Source organism: Osmerus eperlanus, chromosome 16, assembly GCF_963692335.1.
Source record: "Osmerus eperlanus chromosome 16, fOsmEpe2.1, whole genome shotgun sequence".
NCBI classification, from domain to species: Eukaryota; Metazoa; Chordata; class Actinopteri; order Osmeriformes; family Osmeridae; genus Osmerus; species Osmerus eperlanus.
The window spans coordinates 6,737,912-6,755,825 of record NC_085033.1 but is presented as its reverse complement, the minus strand read 5'-3'; the positions used below and the strand labels follow the sequence as shown (position 1 = coordinate 6,755,825).

General features: G+C 45.4%; 2 protein-coding genes across 2 annotated transcripts in view; one reads left to right on the top strand and one right to left on the bottom strand.

Moving 5' to 3' along the window:
- Window positions 1-178: 178 nt before the first annotated feature.
- On the top strand, window positions 179-4,587 carry marchf11 (membrane-associated ring finger (C3HC4) 11). Its single transcript, XM_062482296.1, has 4 exons — window positions 179-934; window positions 1,951-2,106; window positions 2,527-2,719; window positions 3,142-4,587. Exons 1-4 carry the CDS (start codon window positions 614-616, stop codon window positions 3,474-3,476), a joined length of 1,005 nt encoding a protein of 334 aa, XP_062338280.1. The 5' UTR covers window positions 179-613; the 3' UTR covers window positions 3,477-4,587.
- A 174-nt stretch (window positions 4,588-4,761) lies between these two features.
- The window catches only part of svilb (supervillin b), a 30,701-nt gene continuing 17,548 nt past the window's right edge, over window positions 4,762-17,914 (bottom strand). The window contains exons 20-42 of the mRNA XM_062481538.1: window positions 17,582-17,632; window positions 16,557-16,634; window positions 15,970-16,117; window positions 15,689-15,784; window positions 15,396-15,476; window positions 14,948-15,125; window positions 14,558-14,730; window positions 14,143-14,298; window positions 12,680-12,816; window positions 11,993-12,140; window positions 11,678-11,823; window positions 11,174-11,349; window positions 9,833-9,980; window positions 9,251-9,530; window positions 8,882-9,033; window positions 8,399-8,504; window positions 7,982-8,189; window positions 7,572-7,705; window positions 7,155-7,310; window positions 6,846-6,989; window positions 6,602-6,723; window positions 6,219-6,374; window positions 4,762-5,594 (exon numbers count right to left, since the gene is read on the bottom strand). Coding sequence (XP_062337522.1) covers window positions 5,508-5,594; window positions 6,219-6,374; window positions 6,602-6,723; window positions 6,846-6,989; window positions 7,155-7,310; window positions 7,572-7,705; window positions 7,982-8,189; window positions 8,399-8,504; window positions 8,882-9,033; window positions 9,251-9,530; window positions 9,833-9,980; window positions 11,174-11,349; window positions 11,678-11,823; window positions 11,993-12,140; window positions 12,680-12,816; window positions 14,143-14,298; window positions 14,558-14,730; window positions 14,948-15,125; window positions 15,396-15,476; window positions 15,689-15,784; window positions 15,970-16,117; window positions 16,557-16,634; window positions 17,582-17,632 — 3,261 coding nt within the window. The 3' untranslated portion in view covers window positions 4,762-5,507. The remainder of the gene's footprint in view (window positions 5,595-6,218; window positions 6,375-6,601; window positions 6,724-6,845; window positions 6,990-7,154; window positions 7,311-7,571; window positions 7,706-7,981; window positions 8,190-8,398; window positions 8,505-8,881; window positions 9,034-9,250; window positions 9,531-9,832; window positions 9,981-11,173; window positions 11,350-11,677; window positions 11,824-11,992; window positions 12,141-12,679; window positions 12,817-14,142; window positions 14,299-14,557; window positions 14,731-14,947; window positions 15,126-15,395; window positions 15,477-15,688; window positions 15,785-15,969; window positions 16,118-16,556; window positions 16,635-17,581; window positions 17,633-17,914) is intronic.

Sequence of the window (17,914 nt, the reverse complement as noted above, 5' to 3'; positions counted from 1 at the left end):
AACCTTAAAATGCTACCATTTACAATGGCACGAGACACCTTTAGCCTGAAGCGTATGTCGTCGTTGCAGGCATCTCATCTGTGCACATTGCCCTATACCCCATACCCCAAAGCAATCGTTTATTCGTCTATTAATCATATTGCAATGTTTGCTTTTGGCGACAGTGCAATAAGGCATAATTTTCGATGGGTTGCTATTGCCCCATGTCAGTGACTCGAAAGTTTATCGTCCGTTTATCAAATTCTCAGTTTCCTTGGAAACGCCAAATAGGTAGGAGAACATTTACGTTTCAAGCTCTTTGGTGTCTTCAGGGAGTCTCTTCCATCACAACCAGACTGTCTGTTAGGGAATGTTATTTTCCAAACGCAGCTGGCCTTCTTCACGACCTGCATCACGGGCAGAGACAAGATAACCGACAACTTTGTCAAACTGCCATCATAACCTCATAATTTGGATTTACCGGTCAACACTGGATGTTTCTAGTTTCAGCGTTGTTGTTTTTTTTATCATGCAAACACAAGCGTTCTAACTCTAGTAGCCTACTAAACGGATTGTCTTTCCCCCATTACCTCTAGTAATCATTTATGTCGTTTTATTTGGACTTTATGTTATTATGACCGTAGAAGATGGAGAGGCGGGTCCAGTTTGCCAACAGACAGTGGGTGAACCACGGGGAGGCGCTGATACCGAAGGACACAGTCAGTCCGCGGAGACGATCCAGGAGAATACAGGACATGCCAGTCACAATTCTCAAGGTATTGTTATCAGACGGACGCATAGCCAAAACAATGTGGCCAAGAATGGCAAGGAGGGCACGTCTGATGAAAAAAGGACGACCTGGGAAGAGAGGAAACAAACGATGCACTCAAACTGCAGCAGTGAGTGTAGCATCCTAGCTCCAAGTTGCCGAATATGCTTCCAGGGTGCAGATCAGGTAGGTTAAGTTGCCTACTAGTCAAACTAGTTAGATGCAATAGCCTCTACTGTGTAATTTGATGCTCGCAAGTTTGTTGGTCAGCACCACGGACAGCGGCTACAGACGTTGGAAGACCAATGAAAAACGGAGTAAAAATGTGCGTACTTCTACATACTACTGCTTTACTTGTAGTTTAAAACATCATTCTGTATGAAAGCCAATTACTTAATTGCCATGAAAAGTTGACCGGGCATTCAGACTTGCTTGCTGCCTTTGGCATCTTGCTTTGTTCATGATTGTGGAATCTTTGAAATCCTCAAAGAAGCACGACGTCATTCATTTTGCGGGAATGAACTATTCAACATGCAGGTGATAAAGAGGTGAAGGTGGTGTTTCAAACCTCACCACTCTGTTGTATCTATAAACACCAATAATTAGAAATTATATTTAGTTTGTCACTTAACAATATCTTAAATCTTTAGCAACAATGCCCCACTGCCTACAGGCCAGATGGTGGTGATATAGCAAATGTTGTGAGCTACTTACTATTTTTTGTAGACATGTCCAATGCAACACAAATATCCTACCATGTAAGTCATTCTTAAATGACTATAAATGACTATAAATAAAGGCTTGTCTCTTGGGCCATATTGGCCAACAGAACATCACAGTTATGCTAAATGTTGTTTCCTGCCAATTTCAGAACCCCTTAAGTACTGTAGTGCAGTAGCAAGCCATTAGAACAGCGACCCCTGGTCACAGTTTTCGATAGGTCACTGATTTCTGTACAACACCCGAAACAAAGCAATTGTACTTGGAAAATCACTCAATGTGATCAGTGTATCAGTTGACCCCATACCCCTCGCCTGAATTGACCTATTCACTGAGCTTCCCGAACTTGAGAGATGGAGATAAATTGTTCAATTCCATTTTATAGACATTTACTCAGCCTTAATCATGTTTTGTATCCTGTGTACTCACTTCCTACTTCTTTGAGCCTTTGTCCTCCTGACCTTTGACATGTTTGCTTTAAGGGGGACCTTCTGAATCCCTGCCGCTGTGATGGTTCGGTCCGCTACACTCACCAGCAATGCTTGTTCAAGTGGATCAGCGAGAGAGGCTGTTGGACCTGTGAACTGTGTTCTTACCGCTTTGATGTCATCGCCATCCATATGAAGAGACCAGGACAGGTAAGCTGAAGGCGAGGGGTTACAGACTTGGTCATTTCCAATATTCACTTAATTGAGATACTTTGAAAAATAGCTGCGTTAAGCATGTCTACTGTGCATGACCCTGTTTTAGGATCCATTTAAGATCAAAGGAAATGTTAAGTGTCATAGAAATGGGTGCAGCTAGGGCAGGATATGTAGATGTGTGTGTGTAGCTTAAAGGTAGCTGTGGTCAATGTTATTATGAATGCACTAGATATTCTGTCTTAGACTGCTGATTTAGTTGACTATGCACGGCTGCTATCCAAACATAATAATATTGGTCTAATTATGTTGAAATCTATAAACTGGTTGATTATCTCAATGTATTAATGTCAAAACACACAACCTATGGCTCATGTGCTGCTGCCTGATCTCATTCAAACCTCATGTCTCCCATAGTGGCAGGCCATCACTATCACACTGGTGGAGAAGGTCCAGATCATTGCTGTGTTCCTGGGCTCTCTGTTCCTGGTGGCCAGTATCTCCTGGCTGCTGTGGTCAGGCCTCAGTCCTCAGGCCGCGTGGCAGCGCAGGGACGTCCTTTTCCAGATCTGCTATGCCATGTACGCTGTCATGGATCTCGTCTGTATCGGTGAGGATTAGCTACGGGCCTTTTCATTTAGACGTGGGAGGCAGTCTCTGCACACACCACGTGGGAAATGCGAGCAGGTCATTCTCACATTCTTTGGGGGCAGTGCATGGGTGGTAAGTGGGGGGAGCATAGGTGGAATAGCATAGCCTCTGCATACGTGGAATATGCATCATGTGGGAATCATTAAAGGTTCTTTTTTGTGGGGGGGGGGGGGGTAAAGTTTGCTATTCCCTCTGTGGACATGAGAAAGTAAAGATCATATGTGTAGCGGCATGTTCTGCTCTGAGTAGAGCTTTTTGCGTTACAACTCGGAAATGTATAGAGGAGCTCAATGTATTAGCTTGAACAGATTTCACGTTTTTATAGATCCAATACCAAAATTGAATCTAAGAACAATCCATTTTGTGTGTGTGTGTTCACAGGTCTGATTGTCCACGAGGGCCCAGCGGTGCACAATGTCCTCATGCGCTGGCGAGCGGTCAACCTCCACTGGGACGTCCAGAACTACGACAAGGCAGCAGACATGGAGGAGGCTGCTAGGGCAGAGACCGCATTGGTACACAGAACACTCCGGCTTCCCCTAGCTATCATGGGGTCTGTAGGGCCTTTGCAACCCATTACCCAGCTAGGACCCCCACAGCTGTGGGCTTTTCTCTGTCTCCCCCCCTTGACCCTCTGCTGCCCTCCTCTGGCTTCCCGACGCACTCTCAGCCAGGACAGGGACTCTGAGGTGGTCGTTAGGATAACATCTGTGTGAGGGTGTTGACACCCTTCCATCTTCCCAGACATACTCCCATGAGGCAATGTTGCATGCTGGGGCAAAGGGACGGTTTACGTATGGCTTGAACAAGCATTGCTGGACATGGGTCATTTGACTGTGTGTGCCTTTGGTGACGGATTGAGTTGTGTCAATCTAAGTCAAGATCACAATTTAGAAGCTGTTTTGTCAGGTATCTATTTCTGTTAAATGGATATGATGTAAATCAAGATAAATGACTAAACAAGACATGATGAGTAGCTATCTGGTTACAGAAGCTTTACCAGATGAATTTATACCAGAGATGATAAAGAACCCAGGTGCATCACTCCTGACTGAGTTACATTCAGGGGTGTTGCTTAGCAGACTAGACGAGGCTGTTCAAACATTAATGGTTGCTGGATTTGGCCATATACTGTATGCTTCATTGTAAATAAATATTGCACAGTACTTGTTTGATTTGTAAAATGTCAAGCCTAGGTGGTTGTGTGCATTTTGAGGCAAAACAGTTAGAAATAAAAACAGACAATTTGGAGAGAGATCAGGTCTGGTATTTCACAATAGAGCCTCATAGACATTCAAAGTCAAATGTCAAACGTGTGAATAAGGACCTGTCAAAGATGACCTAAAATGTGACACCTCTTGCAAACACACAAAAATGTATACTGCTCTTGATGTTCTACATTGATACTGTAAAGAAGACCTCCATCTTAGAGCAAAGTTCCCAGTAGTGTGCTGTTTACTGTCGCATTAAATTATTTTCAGTTGTACTTTATAACTGCACCATTTGTTTGTATTTGCTTTGAATAAAAGTGTCTGCTAAATTAAATATGAACGTCAAAATGTACATACCTGTGAAAATGAACCCTCATCTAATGGACAGTGCAATACACAGAAATGAGTCAACTCTCTAATGACACCTGTTATGACATTAAGCCATTTTGGTGACTGGATACAATCCCCGATGAAGGGATGACATGGAAGTCTTATGTCCTTTTATGGACAAAGATGGCTCAGGAATCAATACATCACTGACCAGTGGGCGTGTGCTCTCATAGCGCCACCTGGTGGACTTTAGGAAAGGCAGTTTAGGCCGCTGATACATACCAACCTGGTAAATGTGCTAAACACACATCTGATCCTTGATATCTAACACGGTTGATATTGTTTCGGAGAGGAATTCATCAATAAATACAGGATTTCATGTCATAATTCAACACAACTAATATGTTTATAGTTTTGTTTTCATGGTTTATTAACTATTTCTTTTATCACAAAGAATGTCTTTGAAATGCAGACTAGATTTTATGTATATAAACTGTACATAGAAGCAAGGCACTATACATTCAGATTCATCAAGTATCTCTCTTTCTCACCAACCATGCCTTTAAAATACATCCACAGTCATTGCTTGGGGTGGGGGGGTGTCGTACTAACTGGTACCATCACTGAAGCCCAGTGAAAGAAAAGGTACATACTTTATGACCCCTTTGAGACACCATAGACACAAGGAAAACACGTTTAAAAACATGATACACAACACTTTCATGTGAACACAATGAACAAGTCATCCTACAAGTTTTGTTTTACATAAATAGAAATTCATACTTTACAAACACACACAGCATAATCGCACCACCGGGTTATCAACACATTTTTTTTCTTCTTCTCACAATTCCACGCTGTGACCAATGACTTAAGTGCTTGTAGTAGACTGTTACAGAACACACACAGTTAAACGACTGTTGGAAATCTGCGCAAATGAGATTCAGGTGTGCACCTGATCAAAGCAACTTGTATACAATGTCACGCACAGCCAATTTCCCTACGTTATTACACTGCTGAAAGGTAAACCGCGGTTCTGAAGCTTGTTCACCTTAGCATACTATGGCCCCAGTCTCCCACCCCCCATCCCACTCAGAGTCAGTCCCTGAGCTGGTGTGTTTAATAAACCACACAACAAGGAAAGATTGGAGGGCTGGGGCCCCTTCCATCTTAAAAGTCCCATCCACAAACCATCATCAACGTTTCCTAAAACAGTCCTTTGGCTTTCTTTAAGTTCACTTGCTTCCACCCTGGGAGTCCTTCGTACTCCTCTCTCTTCATTTCCAGCGCTTTCTGCAAGGAGGTCGAGAGGAAGAGGAGTTAATTATCCTTTGAATCTTTCTTTTTTATTTTGTTCATTGAGACAGGCAGTGTGGCATTCCATGGGAACATTGGGTACGCTTCATGTCAAATGCTGCTGTTATATTCAGTTCAGTGGGTGAAACCATTAACCACAGTATACAAAAGCTGAAATTATCTACTCGATACAATGCTGCAAAGAAAGAGAGAGAGGGTGATTGAATGTCCTGCCAAGGTGTACAGAGAGGATTGGTGTAGAAGAAGTGGGCAAACAAGCAAGGCAATCCAGAGAGAAAATGAAGTAACAGAGGGGATAGGTGAAGAGGACGTGTGCTGGAGAGGAGGTAAGACCAGTGACCGTGTTCATTCACCATAAACAAGACCAGGAGTTGACCAATCCTGACCAGAAGAAAAGTCAAGGCCTCATATAGTATGACTTACCTTACCTTAGTTTCCCTATAAACCAGTCTGAAATGTTAAAATGACGAGTTAGATTGGAGATTCATAACCCATGTAACATTTACAAGTACATGAAAGTAATGACGGCTCTGCAAGATCTTGGACTTTGAACAAAGAAAGGACGGCAGAGTACCGGCCCCTCGAGGGGCGTGGCCTCACCTCAAAATCCTGGTCTGATAGGTAGATCTCCAGTCGGAGGGGGTCGACTCCCTCAGGGAGAGGGCGTGCCAGCAGCACTGACAGGTCATAGGTGTTCTGGCACAGCCTGGCGAGCACATCCTCCACCAGAATGATCTGGTTACACACCTCTGCCTCCTGGACACACACACAAAAGTGACTTCCAGTGCACAAAATACATGACAGTGACATTCATTGAATCACTCATAATAACTGAGTGTGTGTGTATCTTTTTGTGTATGACGACTGTTTGCTTAAATGCGTGTGTCTGAGCATTGAGTGTGTATGTGTATGGTTGGGTTTCTAAAGGGAGCCATGAAGTGTTTGTGCGTGTTTGTTAGAAAGTGTGTGTGCACAAGGCTCACCCTCTCGGTGATCTCAGCAATGTCCTCCCTGTGCTCCCAGCTGGGGAACATGTTGGTGAAGGTGAGGGGTTCCAGACCAGCATGAATCAGATAAGACTTCTGAGGCTTCTTCTCATTCTTCTCTGTCGGAGCAGAAAAACAAGCACTGATCAATGCTTTCTGTATCCAAACAGTCCACATGAGCCACACAAGCAACTTGCTAATTAATAAAAGCAGACTGTGACCTCACCGCGCAGTGCCTTACCTCTGCAGTACTGTAACACGGTCTCCATTGCACACTTCCTGTCTGCATCCCAGCGGATGCGCGCCGAGCCGGGGCTCTCGCTGTCCTGAGGCCACCAGCCCTGCCACAGGTACACCTCGTGGAAGTTGTCCACCAAGAACAGAGCTAGCACAGGGAAGACGAAGTGATGTCACAAAAGGAAGGTTCCCCCGTCCATTTCCCTTTTAAAAACGTCAACGTTTCTAGGTGTGGCTTTGGAGACGGTCGATGAGCGATACAGGAAGATGGTGTTGGATCTGCGTGAAGCGTGTGTGTCCAGTAGTTCCTCACCAGGCTGCGGGGTGTTGTAGAGGTCCTCCTGGAGGAAGGGCAGAGAGCTGACCAGGTCGGGCGCTCGGTAGAGGTGGAAGAACTCCGTCGCTACAAACTCCCCTGAGGTGCTGCTCAGCTGGAACAGCCGGGGGGTGAAGTTGAACTTGCCCGGATCTGAAAAAAACAAAAGACGCCACCTTGGAAAACGAGAAATTTTTGAAGGCCCCTGCGTGGCTGTGTCACCCTTCATTTCGATTCAGGAGATGAACGACATGGACCTGCAGCTGCATTTCCACAGGCGCGTTGATAGCTCATGTAGAGCCGTGTTACAGCAGATCATCCGTTTCCACTCAAACTCAAATGTTGCCTATGTGAGGGATTTGGTTGATGACCCTGTGTTAATGCGCTGCCTCTGAGTGGGCCAGTGTACAGTACCTTGCAGCATGCAGTCATACGCCTTCCTGTCCTTCCTCCCAAGCGCTTCCCAGAAGCCCACAGGCTCCGCCCCCTCTTCACACTCGTGGATGGTCACCTTGCTGCTGCTGTGGAGCCCCGCCTCTAGCGGACATCTTGGGAACGACAGACACAAATTATACCCCATCCTTACAGGTGGTGGCATTCTCGAAAGTAAAAAAAATATCATGCTTAAAGCTATGTAAAGGATGCTTCACAGCTTAAGAAAAGACTGCATCCATCCACCCTTCCTAAACAAACGGTGTGGTGTGACGTGATTGGTGACAGTGTGGTCGCGGAACACGCATGCATGTTTTCAGTCTGGACCGAAATCTGTGATGAGTGCGGGAGAGGGACATGAATCATCTCTTGATGATTCCTCCTGAACTCACTGTTCCTTGATCCTCTGTGCAGCAGTGCGTCCCACGGTGTGCGTGTGCGGCTGAGACTTGCAGCCGTGCCACAGGTACAGGATGGCCTTGGTGACGTTCAGGAGGATCATGGAGGTCCGAGAACGCAGGCTGCTGCAGTGACACGCCACCTCCAGCAGGTGGCCCTCGACGGGGACCTCGCCGCGGACGCAGTAAAGGCGCCACTCACCTAAAACGCACACGAGGAACAATCGACATGAAAACAGGTGGTCGACGCACGTAGCTTTAGAGCTGGACCCCCCTGCTGGAAGCTCCTTTAATTTACAGGACATCATCCTGGACCGTTTCTCAGTTGTGCTACTGAGCAGATGGACGGTATCCAACCCCTGTAACGTGCACCTGGATTGGTGAGGCAGCTGTGTCTAGAGTGTTACTTACTCTGCGCGTTCTCCTCTTCCTCCTCTCTCTTCCCAGAATGGATGATCATCCCCCCGTTGAAACTCTGCAGGAAACACGGGGGCTCCTTCCCTTGCTGGACCTGCACCTGTTACCACAAACAGGGTTGCACTCGAAATGTGGTAAATGGCTCTTCGTTTTACATTTGTTTACGTAGCAGATGCTTCTCCAAATGGACATATAAATATATGTATTATATATATATATAAAATGGTGCATGCTGGGTAGAACAGGACATCAAGGAAGTGCGTCGTTCTAACAGTGTTTCAAAGTTGATCAATTAGTATAACTGTGTTTATAGTTTATAGCTGTGGTAAAATTCTTTTAGAACAGAGTATAGATTTGTGTCCAGTTTTTATCGCTTCAATAAAACGGAATTGTTTTATAAATGAGATGAGAAATAAAGCAACTGTAGCTATAAAACGGAATCATTTGATAGCAGGACCTGTAGCTGTGTATGTGTACCTGTGCGCCTCTCTCCTCATCCAGCTCCACGGTCATCAGCGCAGACGTTCCTTTCTCGCTAACCGTGGAGTTCCTGCCTTGCCAGAAGAAGTAGGAGCACTTCTCTTTACCGGGACCTGCGCTTCTCGCCTCAGGGTTCTGCCTCCTTCCAACTGTGTCAGACACACACGCACATATTCAAGAAACTGCCGTTGTTTTCGATCCAGGTGTTTATTAATAGCGCTCAAGTAGATGTGGAGAAAATGGGATGTAGACCAGGTAAGAAACTGCTTCCACGGTAGCAAACTGCACCGTGGAAGTTGTGCTGCATTTATTGACGTCCGTGGACTATATGTGGTGAAGGCACGTGCTGACCGGACCCATACTGACCTGCGGCGCTCACCATGTACTTCCACTTGACCACGTAGGCGTCGCCCTCGTGGAACTGGCCGATGCTCTGGCGTGGCAGGCGGCTGTAGTCGAACTCCAGGATGTGCCACACGTCCACGGACACCGTGCTGACCTCCAGCGTTCTGAGGCTGTCCTCGCCCTCCACCTGCCCGCGGCCCCGCCCCACGTTGACGCCGTCCAGCACGGTGCTGACAGCCGCCTGCAGCACGGGGAGCATGAGGGTGGCGTCGTACGGCCTGCACTCCCGCCCGCCAGGCTCCTGAGGGAGGGAGGGAGAAAGGGAGGGAGGGAGGGAGGGGGGGAGGGGGGGAGGGAGGGGGGGGAGGGGGAGAGAGAGAGAGAGAGAGAGAGAGAGAGAGAGAGAGAGAGAGAGAGAGAGAGAGAGAGAGAGAGAGAGAGAGGAGGGAGGGAGGGAGGTAGGTAGGGAGAGAGGGAGGGAGGGAGGGAGGGTGGGAGGGTGGAGAGGGGGAATATCATGTATGGAAACATACTGTGGAGTTTGCAGCAAGAGACAAAGGTATAAAATGTCAACTATGCGTTGGTAGAGAGAGGAAGACATACTTTCTGTTCACCGACTTGTTCGTTGCCATTCTTTGGTGTTGGCTTCTGAGTGTCTGTCCAGTCTAGAAACTTCTCTTTGAACAGGGTTGTCTCATTGTGCTCAGTTAGCCTGCCGAATATTGCCCAGTCAGGACGGCCCTGACCCTTCCTAAACACACAAACACACATTCATACAAAGTTTGGGCATTGAAAGAACAAAACAAACATTGAAATAACAAAATTGAATGAACCTAAAAGGAAAAAGTCCTTCAATAAACACTGCATACTGTAGGCATTGTTGAAATATACTGTTAAGATTATCCTCCCATATTTTCAAAGTGAAAAGTGAGCTTGTGCATGGGCCTACTTAAAATAGGATATTCCACGTAAAATATATTGGCAGATACAGTAATGTATCTGCCAAGATTTGGCTAGACTATTTCATATGGTATACAATAGCATTGCTACTGTATACTGTACATTGATACTGTACACATTGTGTGTGTATGTGTGCTAGCTTGTAGCCCATATGTATGTGTGTCTGTGTGCCAGCTTGTAGCCCATATGTATGTGTGTATGTGTGCTAGCTTGTAGCCCATATGTATGTGTGTATGTGTGCTAGCTTGTAGCCCATATGTATGTGTGTATGTGTGCTAGCTTGTAGCCCATATGTATGTGTGTATGTGTGCCAGCTTGTAGCCCATATGTATGTGTGTATGTGTGCTAGCTTGTAGCCCATATGTATGTGTGTATGTGTGCTAGCTTGTAGCCCATATGTATGTGTGTATGTGTGCTAGCTTGTAGCCCATATGTATGTGTGTATGTGTGCTAGCTTGTAGCCCATATGTATGTGTGTATGTGTGCCAGCTTGTAGCCCATATGTATGTGTGTATGTGTGCCAGCTTGTAGCCCATATGTATGTGTGTATGTGTGCCAGCTTGTAGCCCATATATATGTGTGTATGTGTGCTAGCTTGTAGCCCATATGTATGTGTGTATGTGTGCCAGCTTGTAGCCCATATGTATGTGTGTATGTGTGCCAGCTTGTAGCCCATATGTATGTGTGTATGTGTGCTAGCTTGTAGCCCATATGTATGTGTGTATGTGTGCTAGCTTGTAGCCCATATGTATGTGTGTATGTGTGCTAGCTTGTAGCCCATATGTATGTGTGTCTGTGTGCCAGCTTGTAGCCCATATGTATGTGTGTCTGTGTGCCAGCTTGTAGCCCATATGTATGTGTGTCTGTGTGCTAGCTTGTAGCCCATATGTATGTGTGTCTGTGTGCCAGCTTGTAGCCCATATGTATGTGTGTATGTGTGCTAGCTTGTAGCCCATATGTATGTGTGTATGTGTGCTAGCTTGCCTAGGAATGAGTGTATTGCACCCTCCCGGGTCCAGGGGGTTGATGTCGCAGCAGGTGTAGTCGAAGGTGCCGTTCCACAGGTGCTTGGCCAGCTGGAAGGCCACCTTCCTCTGCGCCAGCGTCACCTCCTTGCCGTGCCACACGTACACCTCGCTGCCAAAGTCAAACACCAGCACCTGCAGGGCGGCACAACGTTCGTTCCTGTTTTGAGTTCCGGACCAACTGAGCCAGCTCGAGCATCAGTTGCGGTGCAATGATGCATTCACCAGAAGCGTTTTGAAATCATAAATAGCAGTCTTCCATGTGAATATTGAACATTCTGACATCTCCAAGAGTACTTTACTGTAGGTAAGTACTTAAAAAAGAATGCAGCTTTCATCAGAAATTATATTAATGTTCGAATCAGGTAGCTATAAATTGTCCAACGTTTTTTTACATATTCAGAAACAAATGAGATAGTCAGTCTAACTGTGTGGGGTAACCCCATTCATGAAAACAACCTACCTCTTTTGGCTCCAGCAGAGTGCAGCGAGGGACCTTCCCCCACTCGTCGTCGTCGGGGACGAGCTTGTCATCCAGCAGGCGGAAGATACAGTTGGTCTCCACAATGGCGCTCTCAAACTGTTCATCCTCCTCTGGAGGGCCCGCCGCTGTAGGGGTACGCACACAAACAAGCACACGCACATGTGAACACAGATACGTGATACACGTGCACAGATACTGCATGCACACATAAACACACAGTAGGTATGCACAAAGACTTACAGTCTAAAAGCACATTTAATGACAACATCAGATAGGAATTCCCGAGTCTCTTACACTGGTAAGTGGCCTGTCCCCCTAGAATCTTCCAGAACTCCTGGGCAGCAGGACCCTGGGGGTTGACCCCCTCCTCGATGGTCTGGATCTGGCTTGCTCTGCAGCCCAGGTCCCTCTTAGTCTGGATAAACGCTGCCAGCTCTGAGGCCTAGGACACACAAACACACAATCACACATAAATCTGGTGTTAAATCTTGTATTGTCTTGATAAAGTACCTGTAGTTGTGAGTTGTATTTTTACATAAATGCATATTGTGTGAAATTGAAAATAACCTATTTTTCAAAGTCAAGACAAGCTGCTCTCCAAAGAGGATTGCAGGCAAGTATATGTTTGCTAAGGAAGAGATAACACTCTCAATCACCACAGACAAAGCAGTTTGTGGGCATGTGGGTCTAGGTTTAATTGGTATGTTTGCATGCTAGTTCTTAGATGTTCATGTGTTTGTCAGTCTTAATGTTCTTTCGTTTTCAGTTAGTTTCTGAAGCTATCGTCACATAAATGACCCAAAGTCCCAACTTGGAAATCTTCTCCCCCCAAATGTTAATAATATCAACTCTTCCAGCTTGATCCCCTTGATCTCGTAAACCCAAATTACAGCAAATATCATCAATCAGGGAGATTAAAACACAGGGGACTTAATCCAGAAAGTACTGAATGAACATACTGTGCCAGCAGAGGTCACTCACTTTGGCTCTCTCGATGACGTTGGAGAACTCTCCCATCCAGACAAAGCAGTGCTGGGGAGTAACCAGGAGGAAACAGTCTCCGCTGTTCAGGGAAGAGACTCTTGGCTCCACTAGTCTGGTCTGGACGTGTCGGCGACCTGGCAGAACCAGTTTTTGATTAGACATGGGCTCAACTCGTTCACAAGAGAACAGCAAACAAGGTCACACCAGGTTTTGCAATAAGTTCATCAATAGAATAGCTGTTGATGTGATGGCTCAGAGAACTGTAGCTTTCAACTCACATGTACTCTAACGCTAGGTGCAGTTGTCCTGAAAAAATACTAGGATTTCACAATGGAGGGATGGTTTTAAAACTAAATGTGAAATGTTGCCGTTTAAAAAAAAAACTAAAATGTTGATCCTTGTGATCCTTCAGATCTTTGTAAATCCAGGCTGTTTGGCTCTCTTTGGATCTTGGCTGGATTTATGTGAGGAATATGCAGCTGCGGCTTTATGTGTCAGAGGAAATGTGTGTGTGTTTCTGTGTGCATCTAGAATGGAAATCACTATGTTTAAGTGTACTGTACGTGTGTGTGTGTGTGTGTGTGTGTATACTGCATGTGTAGACGTTGCTTTGTGTATTCCCGGTTCTCTGTGTGCTGAGAAGACTATCTGTGAGTTCTCAGGTTCACAGTGCGCCCTCCTACTACGCATGGCCGACCTGATTATATGTTAAATCAGATTTTGCCAAGTAAACATGATTAAGCTTGGTAAACTGGACTTATTAACCACATTCCTCTTTTTCGGACTGGTAATCAACTTCCGTATCCATCTGTACCACGTGGCTGTCCTTAATCTCTCGTGCTCTCTAGCAGAGAGACTGAATGACAGTGGGAAAGAGACAAGACCTTCATTCAACACAAACACACTCACACACTCACACAAACCAGACTCCTACAGTATCTGATGGATAATCCATCTCTTCCTCAGCAAAGCCAAGTCAAGGACTGACATTTGCAACTGAAATTATAAAGCAAATCTACCACAAAGACGCATGTACTTTTAAAAACACAACCTGTTTTAATCTCACAAATGACTTCTGACGTAATACTTTCATACAACTCTGTTGGGACATGTGCTTGTTATTTAAATGTCCAAGCTTCGCCTAGTCCCTGACTGATCAAAGCTATATTCACGGGCTATAGATAGTCCAGTGCAGTTTAATACGTATTAATGTGGCATGGTATGAAACTGAACAGTTTAGTGTGTCATTATAAAGTATTATATTGCACCATATGGTACAATTTAGTAAAATATATCATAATACAGTTTGATACGGTTTAGTGTACTGGGACTGCACATTCTGTTACACCCTGATACCTTTTTAATGCAGTATAGCCTAATAGTTTGGTACTGTGTGGTATGTTATGGTACAGGTTAGTATGTGTTAGGGTTATACATTGGAGCCATGCAGTAGGACTAACCTTTGACCTGCATCAGCATGAGGTTCTTGTAAGGCACGGCGCTGTTGTTGGACATCTGCTCTGAGATGTTGACACTACGCAGACTCACGTTGCTGAAGTTCTCCTGACTGGCCAGGCCTGCGAGAGCCGCGTCTGAGAACTCGGACGTCTTACTCACTGAGACACAGGAGGTGCACACGGGACCAACATCAAGCACACAGTCATTAACCTCATTATAAACACAGCACTATTTCTACACTGTACACATCGGTTGGTAACCTTGCATTGGCAAGTAACTCTGCCATGCTTGTTGCTTGTGTGCAAGCCTTTGTATGTATTACGTGCAAAGTGTATTATATGACAGTAGGTGACAGTGAAGGTATGGCCTGCAGGGCCAGAGTCAGCTTCTGCATGTGGAAGCAGGTGGTTGGCTCACTCTTCTCTGCCTTCATCCTCTTGCTCTCCAGCAGGCCCACGTTGAGCCTCTGCTCCGTGTACTCGTGGCGGATGTCCTGCCGGGCCGCCAGCATCTTCACAGGGTTCTTAGAGGACTGGACGTTCCTGGAGGGGCGCACTGCACGCCTGTGCTGCACCATGGCCGAGGTTAACCTGTGGGGGGGGGGGGGGGTAAAGAGTGAAGAAGTCTGTCATGTTGGGCTCAATGAAGAAGAAGAAAATATTTGGAGCGCTGTGGAGCGCTGTTGTTCCATAACCAAATACTAATTTTGGATCATGTTTATTCACAGCAAACGTATCTTCGGGGAGTTGGGAAGTGGTTTTTCCACCCTAAGACATCAAATAGGTTTACTGTAAGTCTTCTGCTTACTTGGGTGCCTGAGTGCCAAAGATGGCGTCAAAGTCCTGGTCCATGTCGATCCTGCTGGGCATACGGGGGAAGTCTGCCACGTGACGGTAAAACTTGGAGAAGATCTCATCGTCCAGCTTCATGACCTCTTTCACCGCCTTCTCCGTCACCGTCAGAGTTGTCTCCTGAAGACCTGCCACTGAAACACGACAAGAATGTCATCATTTAGTTGATACAAAACGGTCTCTGAGTCAGAAAGGGGTCCTATTTCAGATATACAGTATGTACAAGTATGTACAACTGTGTGTAATTTGTTGTGTTACAACAATTTTGTTACCATCATTTATCTAATGAAGATAAGATGAGATAATATCATATAAGATAAGATCATATCCATGGGAATACAGGATTATGAAGTGTGAAGAACCGCCATATTAGGTGGAGATGAGGAAAACTTGTTAACACCAACCTTTACTGTTCAGACGTCCTAAGAAGCTCTCCAATTTATCCAGCTTTTTATCAGACTCCATCTCTGGTTTGGCTTCAATTTCTAGTTAGAAAATCACAATTGATAACTAACAAGACATTGTAAAAAGGCAGCTTTATTATCAGCCCTTAGGTACTTGCCAACAAACTGCACTGAACATAGTTGCTTAGACCATGGTTGCAATGATCAATGACTAAGCATTTGATTTGTTCCCACAGATAACATACACTATATGGGATTTGTTTCTGTTCACTGGAGTAACATGTGAATCTCACCATCCTGGGGTTTGTTGATGGCGGGTACACTGCTCCTGAGCTTGGTGGTGACAGGAGACAGGATAGGACTGATAACTGAGGAAGAGGCAGCCAGCCCTGAGGTCACACACATGCACGCACACACACACACACACACACACACACACACACACACACACACACACACACACACACACACACACACACACAGGGTCATGACACAAACTGTTTCTTCTGCTACTGTGTGAAAAGCAGATCATGCGAAAGGACCATAACAGTCCCGGAATGATCCGGGTCCTGACCTTTCTTGACCATGCGTGCTGCCACAGTGTACTGATTGGAATCGTTGGCCACTCCTTTGCCTTTGGACATCCAGGCCTCCTCTCTGGTGGAGATCATCTGCTTCCTTTCTTCGATGGACATCTGGGCCTCAATCTCCCCTCCCATCCTCTGGGCATACACACCCACACACAAACACACAGAGGAAAAACACCCACAAAAAAGAATGTTTTTGTGAAAAATGTCATTTTGTTGAAAAAGGTGTCCAACCAATCTGTGGTATTTGTACGTTGAACATTACCGTACCGTACTGTCAGTAATGTTACTGTAACGTCATCACCACACTGCTTTTTAATACCAACACACCACACACCGAGGAAGAATACGTAGAGCAGAAACGTAGCACTGCATATGGCCAACTCACATATTCTACTTGAGAACACCAACCGACAGAATCAGTTGCAGACACATTGCAATTAGACAACTGTTCAAAACCAGGAAGAAACTGGACATCGCCTGTACAACCAGTGGGTGGGCACCAAGGGGGTTTGAGGGCATCAAACCAGATTATACAGAAAGCACATTCCCGCACGCAGGTTTCCATCCTTACCTGACTATGAGGGTCAATATACTGACACTTATGACCAAGGGAGATAGGAGGAGCATAGGTGGAGGAGAAGACAGGCTCCTGAGAACAGAGTGACTGGATAAGTGGAAGGATGGGAGGTGTAGAGGAAGACGGGATGAGCATGCAAGTAGAGGACGAGAGGGGAATGAGGTAGGGGGGCGGGGCGGGGAGGGCAGCAATACAATCTCAAACCAGATCAAACCAGATGATGGACTGGGGCTGTTTAATGCAACCAATTTAGTTTTGTATCCAGCTTGATACAAATCATATTTCACATGGGCTGCAGTACATTACAACATCAGATTATGTTCCCTTATCTGACAGAAATGGTTCATTTTGAAGTTTAAGTACACAACAAAATAAAAGCGACATTCTTCCAGTTCACAAGGGAAAACAGAGAAACAAAGTCTCCCATAGTTTTTCACATAAAATTCAAAGGCATGCAGTCAAGCTTTTAGTTCAGTCTGATACTTGCACTAATGGTAAAGAAAGAGCTAATGGATGATGCTAATGCTAGTGTATAGAGTACATTCACTGTGGTTGTGGACTACTCTCTAATTCAGGTCAATCCTGTATCCCAATGTTGGATTGTATACTTAGAAATAAAAGCACTTCCTATAGATATTGTGGGTTATGGCTTAGCTACCATTATCTTACGTTTTAGATTCCACAACATATTTATTACATATTTACCATTTCAAAACCACTAAAAGGGCAGGTTTTGTACACAAAGGCAAGTAGTGGCAGAAAATACATCCCAATCAACTGTGTACATGTTGACTTCCAAACCAGCCAAGTGTGAGAAAGCTCAGAAAACAAGCAAAGCACCGCCAAAGCATCCACCAGCCACCAAACATCAGTACAGTGCACAACCAGTACGAAGAAGTGACCAGTAGTCTGGTCGAGGCAGATAGCCCCACACAAAGCTAATGGGGACAAGGTACGACATGTCTCATTCGAAGCCATTAGGACGACTGTTGGTGTGAGAAAATATCGTCAGGGCTTACCCACAGTTGGTCAGACACAGCGGTGTACTCATGAATGACCACCGCGTCCTCCTATACAAGTCCAAACGGAGGGAAGAGGGGCACCAGACAGTCAGATGTGACCAGTACCACCCAGACGTACCACATTTACAGAACGGTGTAGGCTTCATTACATTTCATGCACCATTTTGTCAGATGTGACTGACATTACAGCTGCTCTATATATATAGCCTGATATGACCCAGAGTATAGTATCAATCGTGTGCACAGAAAGTATAGTATGGTGAAATGATAACTTAATCAATTTGAAATAGACAAAAAAAAAATCTTCCCAAGATTTTCTGCTTTTGTACT

What these genes read in the sequence shown, in the direction of transcription:
- marchf11 (XM_062482296.1), top strand. Translation starts at nt 614, where the DNA reads ATGACCGTAGAAGATGGAGAGGCGGGTCCAGTTTGCCAACAGACAGTG. An exon ending in ATATGAAGAGACCAGGACAG is followed by an intron (nt 2,107 to 2,526) that starts GTAAGCTGAAGG and finishes TGTCTCCCATAG; the next exon opens with TGGCAGGCCATCACTATCAC. An exon ending in CATGGATCTCGTCTGTATCG is followed by an intron (nt 2,720 to 3,141) that starts GTGAGGATTAGC and finishes GTGTGTTCACAG; the next exon opens with GTCTGATTGTCCACGAGGGC.